Source organism: Vanacampus margaritifer, chromosome 13 (assembly GCF_051991255.1).
Source record: "Vanacampus margaritifer isolate UIUO_Vmar chromosome 13, RoL_Vmar_1.0, whole genome shotgun sequence".
Classification (NCBI taxonomy): Eukaryota; Metazoa; Chordata; class Actinopteri; order Syngnathiformes; family Syngnathidae; genus Vanacampus; species Vanacampus margaritifer.
Window position 1 is genome coordinate 22,277,759 of NC_135444.1, and position 12,510 is coordinate 22,290,268.

General features: G+C 39.8%; 1 protein-coding gene across 2 annotated transcripts; it reads right to left on the reverse strand.

The window, feature by feature from the left end:
* Window positions 1-193: 193 nt before the first annotated feature.
* tubgcp5 (tubulin gamma complex component 5) lies at window positions 194-12,387 on the reverse strand. 2 transcript variants are annotated; one of them, XM_077584713.1, is made up of 22 exons: window positions 12,109-12,387; window positions 11,858-11,911; window positions 11,533-11,641; window positions 11,357-11,453; window positions 10,707-10,786; window positions 10,099-10,234; window positions 9,807-9,924; window positions 8,649-8,738; window positions 8,417-8,510; window positions 8,121-8,355; window positions 6,511-6,713; window positions 6,048-6,420; window positions 4,697-4,895; window positions 3,774-3,962; window positions 3,523-3,705; window positions 3,365-3,449; window positions 2,257-2,377; window positions 2,043-2,191; window positions 1,605-1,730; window positions 651-739; window positions 479-579; window positions 194-401 (listed from the first exon to the last, which is right to left on the reverse strand). In XM_077584713.1, the coding sequence occupies exons 1-22, from the start codon at window positions 12,228-12,230 to the stop codon at window positions 355-357; spliced, it is 3,000 nt and encodes a 999-aa protein (XP_077440839.1). In that variant the 5' UTR covers window positions 12,231-12,387; the 3' UTR covers window positions 194-354. The 2 variants fall into 2 exon arrangements, with proteins under 2 accessions (XP_077440839.1, XP_077440840.1); XM_077584714.1 differs by having other exon boundaries at window positions 2,043-2,182; window positions 12,109-12,386.
* Window positions 12,388-12,510: the final 123 nt, after the last annotated feature.

The following is a 12,510-nucleotide window of genomic DNA, read 5'->3' on the forward strand; positions in this document are numbered from 1 at the left end:
TACGATTAATCACAAAGTTGATATCTGTTCTAAATGTACAAAAAAAAATCTAGGTTTTCCTACTCTTGTTAACAAAAGTGGAAAAAAATGTTAAAACTAATAGAAATAGTTAATGATTTTTTGGCGTTTATAGCCGTCAATGGCAGTGAATGAGTTAAAAATGTATCACAATCAGAACCAGTAAATTGACAACTTCAGAATTAAGTAGGATTTATTGTGTTCCACACAACAACAACAACCACATTATTAATTTAACTGCAGGGAAAAAGAGGTTTGCAAACAAGTCTTGCTTCAACATGTCCAGTCACATGACTTGTGGTGCTCATAAAACATGGCTGGACTGCAGCCCCACTTTTAGCACTGCTCGAAGCCGGCCATCAACGACAGGGCGAGCGACTCCACTGCAATCAAAACAAAAAAAAAAAAAAACATCTCAACTGTGCATTAAGCATTCAAAAGTCATTCAAATGAAACTCACAGTGCGGGAAGGAGCCGCGACACACGGCCTTGTTGAGGATGGTCACCAGGAACATGTGACAATTTTTGAAATCAGACTCCATTTTGGCAATGGACTCAATCCTATTGAAAAAGAAATAAAAAGTACATCAATACAAATGGAAGGGTTTCTGAGGTTCCATCTTTCTTCTTACTTCCAGGCTCCAAATCCGGCTTGCCATCGGTCCGAGAAGATGAGGACAAGATTGAGCACCTTCATGATGGCTTCCTTAACAAAACTGACCTGAGGAAGGAAAGAAGGAAGGAAGGAGAAAATGGATGATGTCACTGTTGTGTTAACATTGATACACATTAGTCACAAAACAAATTCCAAAATAGTTAAGTGCTTATATTTTAATGACATTTAAAAAAGCTATCATAAAAAACTGCTAGCAGTAAATTCCCAACTAAATAAAATATTATATATAATAAAATATCAAATGAATAATACTATAAAACAGCCTAAATCATTTATTTTTAAGGAAGTGCAACATTAATAAATAAAGCTTTCTGAATATTACATTTATTGTCTTTTGAGGAAAGACCAAAATCACATTTGACTTTTTTGCAACAGAACTTGTCTTCATTTTAAGTAAGTGCATATTATTAGTTGTGTTTGTGTGTTTTTTACATTTAGGAAAATGCAACAGAAAATATTTGTCCGGAATGTGCAACATGTTCATCAGACTTTGGCTTCTTTTTAGGAAAGCAAAACAATTGTTTGGCTGACCCAAAAAGTGCATTCATTCGTCTTTTTATTTTCGCAATGCGCAAAATCGATCGTTTGTCTTCTTTAGGCAAGATTGGCATCAATTTATGTTTTCTTTTTAGGAATGCGCCACATCAATAGTTTGTCTTCTTTTCAGGAAAGCAAAAAGGTTGTTTGTCTTCTTTCGAGAGAAGTGCAACATCGTTCTTGGTCTTCTTTTTAGAAAAGTTGAGCAACACAAGTTTGTCTTCTTTTTAGGAACATACAACATCCGGTTGTCATTTTAGGAAATTAACAATGCAGACGAGGTCATTATTACGCAATCATTTTAGTCTCAAACGAGTCAAGAAGCAAAAAAAAAAAACATACTATACTGAAGCGCCGCCCTTGGATTAATTACCTTCTCCCTCAATAAACAGCGGTCATGAATGGTCGCCAAGTATCTGTAATGGATCTTAATCAGCTGGTCCAGGTCCTTCGCTTCCTGCACTTGGTGCTGGAACTCCAGTCCGGTGCTGTGCAGAATCTGACCGTCACAAAAAAAAAAACACATTTCAATACAACATAAACTGCTTTTAGAAAGTGTCATGACCGTTCATACGGTATCATTAGTGTGTTGCGTGTGCGCCTTTAAGGGGCGTGACACAACTCGCTTCAATTAACGGTAACATTTGCATCGGTAGCTCTCCTTGCCCACAAGAGAGGGCATTACAGTACTTTAACTGCTCCAATTGCGGCGAATCTGACGTTGGCTTGTAAGTGTAAATAAAATTTAAAAAAAATTGACTGTTAACGAAGGCGTGTGATTGAGTGGTCGGCTGGTCCGCCTTTCTCGCACCCTGGTCATGATGTAGTTGTGAAGGCTGTTGACGAAGTGCATGAGTTTGACGCGCAGCAAACACATGCGGTGAATCTGCTGCTTGACTGGTTTCTGCCTCGCACCGTCAGCCGGCGTGCCCTCCGCTTTCTTTGTGAAATCTGCAAACTCTGACGTTTCAATTCATCACGTTGTGGGAATACGCGCCACGACGGAGCAAATGGCGTCACCTCACCGCTGAATCGAAGCGTGTCCAAGCTGTACTTGGCCCATTTGATCTGAAGCAGCAGCAGGAAGACTTGATTGTAGATCTTTTGGCACTCGGAGCTGATCACGATGTCCACAGGCCACGGAACCTGGAGAGGAGGGAAAACAAAAATATTTAAATATGTCCGCGTTTTGAACCTTTAACTCATTCACTCGTAGCCTTCACTCTGTATTTTGAGTGATTTTGCGAGGCCCACAGAATATTGTGTTCTATTGCTATCAAAACATGGAACATAGCTAACCTATCTGCTTCCGTTTTGCAGCAATTAGCATTAGAATATAGCTAAGTTTCATCATTATTCACAAATCTAGAACTGTGAGTAAATGAGTTTTTTTTTTCAACATGGCCCTGGTTGAGCTCTTTTGCTCTGCTGCCACCTGCTGGCCGTTTGTGTAATAAATGACCATTTCTTCAACAGTTCTTTGCTGTTGAGAGGCTGCATGAAAACCTTCTGTATGCTTTAGCATTTTTTTTTTTATTTTTTTTTAACGTATAAATACGTCTTTGGGACACGTCAAACATTTAAATATAGAACGTATTTATACGTTTATGGGAGCAAATGAGTTCATGACTAGGACAGAGCTATCTTAAATTGGAACACCACCAAATTGTGCACTACATAGCTAGACGATGCTTGCATTTGTTTTTGTTAGGATTGATGAAATATTCAGCAGGAAATAAAGGAAAATGTTGTTGTTTTTTAACCTAGCAATAGAAAAAACCCTGATCTGAAAAATATAATGGGTTCAAATGTAAAAATAAAAAAGCGATTAAAAATAGCGTTAACACAATTTTATTGTTCAGTGTATTTTTTTTTTTAAAGGAAAAAAGTGACAAAAATATATTACGCAACTCTTATTTTATTAAAAATAGTGAACATTTACATCCTTCCCCTTTTGATGTTTTACATAATTGCAAAAAAATTAATACAAATTAAACTAATGTATATTTTTTTAGCTACCATAAAATGTAAAAAATAAAAAATGAACTGATCCACAAGTATAGTATAATTTTAGATTTGGTTAATCCTGTTTACCAAACAAACAAAAATCATTGGTTCATAATAAAAACCGACCTTATAACTGAGTGTCAGCACTTCCAGATTATTGACGGGATGTTTCTTCCGGCCAGGATCAATCGTCTCCAAGAAGATTGACAATCTTACAAAGCAAGAAAGATGTCGATTATTGACACAACGCGTGAAAGCGCAGGCCGGACACGCGCACGCAGTACCTGCTGCTGTCCTCCGGGCGGCGCTGTCCGACCGCCTCCTGCAGCTGGCCGTTGAGGAAGGACGGCTGCTGCCAGCTCTCCTTTTCGCGCACCTTGTCAAAGATGGCCGTGTAGAAGTCGTACATGGTGTCGCCGGCCTCCAGCAGGAAGTAGTTCCGCATGGCCTGAAGGTACTCCAGGAGCCTGAACAACAAGATGGTGAGAACAAGAAGAAGAAGAAGAAAATCTCTCGACAGGTTGCGTCGACTGACTTGTAGTCTTTTTTCAGGGTCTTCATGAGGTTCCCGCAGCAGTCGACGTAGCGCCGCTGGATGTGCGGGTAGAGGCAAGAGCGCAGCGTCAGCTCGAAGGTCTGGCAGGTGACCGACTGCGACGAGCGGTCCACGGTGAAATCGTCCCGCGAGAAGCGCTCGTGGAAGTCGCTCTGCTCCAAGTACAGCCTGAGGCAAAAAAAAAAAAAACACGCCGTCTTTACAGTTTCAAGAGTTTCAATCCAGCCCTTCCAAACACCTGATGTATATTTCAGCTAATGATAATTCATCTACAGTCATTTTATAGGAATTCATATGAATCATTTAAAAAGTGAAAATAGGGACGCACGATAATATCGGTGGTCGCCGATTATCAGCAAATGATCGACCAAATTGACGACATACAGATAATAAAGAAATCAACTTGCCACGTTGGTCGATCTATTTGTGCTTGTGGCTCAGGTTTGGCCCAACTGCTCGACCCCTCCCCTCCCCTATGATAGTGTCACATTTTTGTGACATCATAATGCGCGCGACCTCGTGTTCACAGGAAAAGCATCACGGCGACATGACACTCGCCATTTTGGGCTTTCTTTACTGCGTCTGCCCAAAATGTTACCCCTTGTGTTTTTTTGTTGCATTTTTAAAACAGCTTCACCTGTCGGTTATCGACATCGGCACTTTCGAAATGATTGGTTTATCGTATCGGTTGAAAAACGCATTATCGTGCATCCCTAGCTAAAAAGATATTTTAAGACTTACAAAAAAAAAAAACGGACTCATTCATTTGTGTTGAGTGAATTGTTCTGCCACTAGGTGGCGCTAGCGTTTCATGATGGACATTGCCGTGCATTGAGCCGGGAGGACAAACAGAAGGCGGGAACGCTTGACCGATAGCTTGCTCGCGTCCTCCTGCGGCTCACCTGGCGAAGTTGATGGCCAGAAGCGGGTCATGCAGATCTTGCATCTGGAGATGCTGAGCGACGACCGATTGCATCCGGATCAGGCTCTTCCTGGCATCCTGTCGCTCGCTCGCGCCGCCAGAGGGGGACGCGTCCTGGCTGCGGAGACGCGACTGCACCGACTCCAGGAACAGCGTGTATAAACTTTTGCGCTCGGCGTCTGCGTTGCAGAAAACGGTTTAACCGAAATTGCCGATTTCCATGAAACATCGGCCACATTACATGTCAATGTCTAAAATTTATGGAAGAGGATTAGGGCCAGTGAAGAGAGAAAAAAAAAGTTTGGCAGGATTCTAACTTTAAAGTCAGAATTCTGAGAATAAAGTGAGAATTATGAGTTTAAAGTCAGAATTCTGAGTTTAAAGTCAGAATTCTGAGAATAAACTCAGAATTCTGAATTTAAATTGAATCTGAATTCTGAGAATCAAGTCAGAATTCAGAAATATGAGAATAAAGAGAATTCTGAGAATAAACTCAGAATTCTGAATTTAAAGTCAGAATTCTGAGAATCAAGTCAGAATTCAGAAATATGAGAATAAACTCAGAATTCTGAGAATAAACTCAGAATTCTGAGAATAAACTCAGAATTCTGAATTTAAATTGAATCTGAATTCTGAATTTAAAGTCAGAATTCTGAGAATAAAGTGAGAATTATGAGTTTAAAGTCAGAATTCTGATCTTAAACTCAGAATTCTGAGAATCAAGTCAGAATTCAAAAATATGAGAATAAAGTCAGAATTCTGACTTTGAAGTGAGAATTCTGTGATTAAAGTCAGAATTCTGAGAATAAACTCAGAATTCTGAATTTAAAGTCAGAATTCTGAGAATCAAGTCAGAATTCAGAAATGTGAGAATAAAGTCAGAATTCTGACTTTCAAGTGAGAATTCTGTGATTAAAGTCAGAATTCTGAGTTTAAAGTCAGAATTCTGAGTTTAAAGTCAGAATTCTGAGAATAAAGTCAGAATTCAGAAATATGAGAATAAAGTCAGAATTCTGACTTTAAAGTGAGAATTCTGTGATTAAAGTCAGAATTATGAGAATAAACTCAGAATTCAAAAATATGAGAATAAAGTGAGAATTCTGAGAATAATGTCAGAATTCTGACTTTAAAGTGAGTATTCTCAGAATTCTGATTTAAAGTCAGAATTCTGAGTTTGAAGTCAGAATTCTGAGAATAAAGTGAAGATTCTGAGTTTAAAGTCAGAATTCCGTGATTAAAGTCAGAATCCTGCCAAGCTTCCTGTTTGTCTCTTCAGGCCTTCTTCAATCCTCTTCCGTCCAAAAAAACTTGACAAAACCCCCCCGAGTGACCTCTGGAGTCCGTCTGCGCATCTTGTCTCCGATCCAGGTTCTTGAGAAGCTGCATGGACTTCCCGGCCATGATGATCTGCTTGAGGACGGGTTTGAGGAAGGACACCATGGTCAGCTGGCGGTTGCCGCCCCCGCCGTCCCCCGCGGAACTCCCGCTGGCCGCGTCGCTCATCTCGCTCTCCACCGTTTCGGAGATGCTGTAGAGCGTGTAGGTGGCGTGCCAGAAGTCCCGGTGGTTGACCGCCACGTCCTTGTTCCTCTGGATGATGAACTCTTTGGCGGGATCGAACAGGTGGCCGTGGACGATCCATTCGTCCACTATCTCCAAATATGGTCGTACAGTCTCCGTCCATAGTGAAAACAGTAAGGCCACCTAATAGAAAAAAAAAAAAAAAAGTGTCAAACTTGACTTGACGCCTCATCAAAAATGTGTTTTTTTTCTATCCGTCGTATATTTGGTCACCGTTTGCTCGGAAGCTTCCCCGACGCTGTCGTACTCGATGATGGCCTTGTAGAGCGTGTTGAGCAGGTGGGAGGCCCGCACCACATTGGGGGTCTCGGGGGGCACCTCGGCGACGCCGGTGCAGAAGACCTTGTGCAGCACTTTGATCTGCGCCAGGTGCGGTCTGAGTCGCTCCAGCACGGCCGACAGCGTCACCGTCTCGTCTGGGAGGGCGACCGCCTTATATTTACAGCTGGCAAAATTCATCGATTCATCGAGAAGCAACCGATTATCAAATTAATCGACAACTATTTTTATTAATCGAGTAATCCTTTGGAACCATTTTTTTTAATCAAAAATTCATTCATCAACAGTAATTGTTCACCGATTATCTCCTGTGTTTAATCAAAATAAAACATTTGCAAACAAACATTTACTTTGGAAAACAATGACCGAATCGGTTACATCGTACAACATTAATCCCGTTTTTAATCACTATACGAATACAAAGTTCAAAATAACTACCAACCACTGGTTAATAGGGGAATGGTAACTGGTTAACAGTAATCAGGGAAAAAAAAAATTGTAATACACTTTAATGCAAAATTAAAATGAATCCGATTAGTTGATTAATAGATTGAATAATCTAGATGATTTGATTCTAAAAAATGTCAATCGTGACAGCACTACTTCTATGAGTTCACACTGATACGACGTTATGGTGTAGCGATATACAGTAGTTCTGTCACTATCAAATATTTTTAGAATCGATGAATCTATCGATTAATCAACTAATCAGATTAATTTTAATTTCGCATTAAAGTGTGTTGCAAAAGCATTTTCCCCCTGATGACTGTTTATTAACCAGTGATTGGTGTTTATTTCTTATTTTGTATTCGTATAGTGATTTTTTTTTAAAAAATGGAAAATTGATGTTGTACGATGATACCGATTGTCTTCCAAAGTAAAAACAGACGTTTGCAAATGTCTTATTTTGATTAAACACAGAAGATAATAAGTGAACAATTACTGTTGATATGCTGAAATCAGAGGATTTCAACAATTTTAAAATGGCTCCAACGATTACTCGATTATTAAAATAGCTGTCGATGAATTTGCTAATCGATTAATTCTGACAGCGCTAATATACAGTTAACCACTACTATATGCTAATTACTGTTTGCATTATATGTTATCATTGCAATTTACTTTTTTTTTCCTGCTACATTGTACTACATTGCTGGGCAATAAATCAAATTAATTCGATTAATCGTCATTTTAAAAATCAAATCGTTGAAAATTTGCTAAATGCTGAAATCAAATTTTGTCTTCTGGATGATTAAAAGCTGCTGTTCTTTTGTCCCGTTACATCCAGATGTTATCGTGAGTTGCCATTTTGAATTTGGGAATGTTAAGTTTATGTTAAAACTGATTTAGAATCCGTATACATTATTGTTGTCTGAACATTTTGCACAGGAATTATTTTTGACACGATTAAATAAACTTTTGTTGGGTTTATTAGATTGAAATCGATTAAAATCGTAATCGTCCTGAATGACTGAGACTTTTATTTTTTGGCCATATCGCCCGGATTGTCATATCGAGTTTGATGACTCGTTGACGGCGCTTGCCTTTGCACACGAGCACTCTCTCGATGGCGACCAGCTCCTCCTTGAAGCCGGCGAAGTACTTATTGAGGGCCCACACAAAAGCCTGGTAGGTCCTGAACGGGGGCTCCGAGCCCCTCTTGGAGCCGGCCGGACCCAGCTCGGGACTGTGGCCCGTCACCTCGTCGATGAATCTCTGCAGCCGGAACACCGCCTGGCCGTACGCGGCCACGTGCTCCAGCACGGACCGGAGGCAGTTCTGCGGCAAATCGTAATCACCAGCTCAAATCGTGTTTCAAGTATTTTTTTTTTGCACTTACACTGGTGAGATGAGTGACCACCACGTTATTCCGAACCGACACGTTCCCATCGTGATGCTGGAATATGAAGTGCTTCTTAACGCCCGATAGAAGCCTGAGACACAAAAAAAGTTCAGAACACAACCGAAGAATGAAAGAATAACTACTAAGATTATTATTAAGTCGAGCGTTTTTATTAACCTCTCAAGAAGAGTGTTGAAACAAAAATGAAAAATGTGATCACGCAGCTCACCACAGTGTCTCGCGGACGACTTGGGTCTCGGTAACAAAAGCTTTTTCTTCAGGCAGATACAGAGGATCGGTGTTGTACAAGTGCTGGTCCCTGCGCGGGAAAACGGCTCATGAGAACATCACAAAGATGTTTGATTCAGTCATTTACGACTTTTAATGACGGATGACCCATTTTGAAAAAAGATTGTGATTTTTATTTCAGTCCTCTTTCTATACATTTTTAATTAGTGCTGTCACCGTCGAATATTTTTTTACAATCGATTAATCTATCGATTTTTCAATCGATTAATTTTAAATTTGCATTGAAGTGTATTTAGAAAAAACATTTTTTCCCCCCCTGATTACTGTTTATTAACCAGTGATTGGTACTATGTATTCGTGTAGTGATTTAAAAAAAAGGGGGGGGGGGGGGGGTTGATGTTGTACTATGTTACCGGTTGGGTCATTGTTTCCCAAAGCAAAAACAGATGTTTGCAAATGTCTTATTTTGATTAAACACAGGAGATAATCACTCTTCTTTCATAAAGAAATCAGTCAACAATTACGGTCAATATGCCGAAATCAGAGGATTTGGACAATTTTAAATAAAAAAAAAAAATGGCTCAAAATGTTAACTCGACTATTAAAATAATTAATATTAAATCGACTAATTTGCTAATCGATTACTTGTCATTAATCGATTAATTTTGGAAAGTGTCTCCAAACAATTACTGAATAATCAAAATAGTTGTCGATTAATTTGATAATCGGTTACTTGTCGATTTATTTTGAAAAATGGCTCCAAACAATTACTGAATAATCAAAATAGTTGTCGATTAATTTGATAATCGGTTATTTGTCGATTAATCGATTAATTTTGAAAAATGACTTCAAACAATTACTCGACTATTAAAATAGTTGTCGACTAATTTGATAATCGATTTCTTGTCGATTAGTCGATTAATTTTGGGAAATGGCTCCAGACAATTACTGAATAATCAAAATAGTTGTCGATTAATTTGATAATCGGTTACTTGTCGATTAATCGATTAATTTTGAAAATGGCTCCAAGCGATTATTCGATTATTAAAATAGTTGCCAACTAATTTGATAATCGATTAATTTTGACAGCTCTATTTTTAATATGCCATAGTATCAGAGTCTTGGGATCGGGTCTCACCAGACATTGAGCAAGTTGGAGTGTAAATGGAGGCTGTGGGCGAATCGGGGGGCGTGCGACACCCAGTAGGGGGTCACCACATGTTGCTCCAACCAGGCACGAGCATCGGGTTCACCCACTACAACAAAACAGACAAAAACAAAACACAACGTTTTCTCTCTACATATGACTTTTGGACTTTTGATCGACAGCGGTGCCCTGACTTCTTGTCAGTAAATTGAGTTACAAGTTGGGTCATGGAATGAATTAAGCTCTTATGTTGAGGTACCACTCTACTGCGATTGATTCCGACCTGTCCACGGGACCGAAACCGTCTTGTCGGCGTGGTCTTTGTCCTCCTGGGGGGTTTTGTCCAACTGGATCCCGGAGTCCTGCCTGCTGATTGGCTGATGGCTGTCCTCGCCCTCGCTCTCCTCCTCGGACCACTCCTGATCGTCCCGCAGGAAATAGCAACGTAAGGAAATTCTTCCAATGTAAAACAAATCGGCTGAGGCAGCAGCTGTCCAATATCTTTAGAATCAAGTATTCAAGCAATTATTCTATCGATTAATAGGTCAGATTATTGATTTTGCTTTAACAAACCCTTACATGCATGTGAAGTGACCGGTAGCTATTATGTTTGTCCACTTGGGGTTGCCTTCTTCAGGTTCTACTGTAGTATCTGTGACTTTTGAGTGCGCATGGCAAACACTGCAGAGTAGTGCCCGACCGATTAATCAGCCGCCAATTATAATTGGCCGATTACTGGCCAAAAACATTTTCCTTTAAAACGTTATCAAAGAAAACCAAAGTTACCAAAATCGGCAATCAGTATTTTTTTCTGCCAAAAATCGGTATTGGTCTCAAAAAATGCATATCGGTCGGGCTCTACTGCAGACCTAGAAAAGACTTAACACTCACCGGAGTATCAGGGTACGGCCTATTGTCGATGTCCTCACCCTCCAGAAGGTATTTCGCCCAATCAAAGTTGTCCACTGGTTCTGTGGGGGGGGGGGGGGGGGGGGGTCATTTTATTGAAATAAAGCAGTGTTTTTCCCAAAAAAAATTCAGAATTTGCTATTTGAAAATTGCATTCTACAACATTTCAATGTCAATTTGAATTCATTTAACTGCCATTGACGGCTATAGACGTCAAAAATTCATTTGAACTATTTCTATTAGTTTAAAAAAAAAATCCACTTTTGCTAACAAGAGTATGAAAACCTAGATTTGTTTTTGATAAATTTAGAACAGATATCAAATTTGTGATTAATCGTTAATTACAATTAAAAAAAATGTAATCGCCTGATGGGGCTAATTTATAAAAATATATTAAAAATAAGGGCGGTTTAATCATAATAAATCACATGATAATTTTTTATGTTATAAATGTACAATAAAAAAATCTAGGTTTTCATAAAAAAAAATGAATGAAATGAAAAAAATATTTAACTAATAGAAATAGTTCACATGACACTGAATGTGCGAAACCCTCAATTCAGACTTGCCTGTCTGAATACTGTAAAAAAAAAAAAACGAATAACTTCAACCTCTGCGATATAACAACTCACCAACCTCCTTGACCCGGGGTCGCTCCGTAAAGTCTGTGTTGGAGGGGGAGCCCGACAACAGGAGAAGCAGCGACAGTATGCTGTAGTGAGCGTCCGTCTGTAAACACGAAAACAATCGTTAACGCACCGAAGCATTTCTGGAAGATTGCGGCGGCGGGTTTTGACCATTTAGTTACCTTCGTTTCATTGGTGTTCGCCAGCGGCGAATTGAGGAACTCATCAGTCAGCCTCATCCAGCTTTCGGCCTTACGCACTTCCGAGTGGACCATCAGCTTTTCGTAGATTCTGCGTCCAAAAAACAACATTCATATTCATTGTTGCCTCCAAAACTAAAGAGCTCAAACCAGAATCAAGCGTAACATGACGTAGAAACAGAAACACAATTTTGGAGTTAATGCTACATTTTCTGTGAAAGAAAGCTTGGACAATTAGTGTTATTAAACCCAAAGGGGCCGTAGTATACTTTGTTGAAATTCATACCAGAACAGAGTCGACACTTACCCACTGATGCTACGCTGCACTTTGTGGCTGTCCACATCCAGGAAGTGATGGAACCTGATTCAACAATTCAAAAACAAATGATAAATAAATAAGATATGCACGCACATTGGGGCCATTATTGCTTGCTGTGCTTGTGTCACATTTTCAAATAGACACAAACGAAAAGAACACATCTCCTTCCTCAAGCATAACGAATCAAGATATTTTTCCTTTTTTTTTCTCTGGACAGGATGTGAGCCAGGACATCTTACCTGAAATTGGACCAAGCGAATTTGAGCGCTAGCTGGAAGTTTTGCTCCTCTTCGTCCTCCAGTCCGCTCACACACCTGACCAGCTCCTTCGTCTCCCCCTCGAAGGTGCTCCAGTGAGCCATAGCTTAGCTCGGCGTCACATGTGGCGAGCGCTGGAACGGGGTTTGACTACCTTACACCGAGCGAGGCGCTAACGCCATTTGTGACTGTAGCAGGAGGAGCTCTGTTTGACTTAGCAACATCTTCATAGGCGCGCTATTAGCTTCCAGAGGGCGTGGGCGCATGCGCGAGGACAAACCGCTATTATCGTCTTCTTCTTTTTTTTTTTTACAACACAAATTGTATTGTTGATTTGAATGGGATACGAATCAAATTTGAAGTGACAGGAAAAGTCGAAGCTTA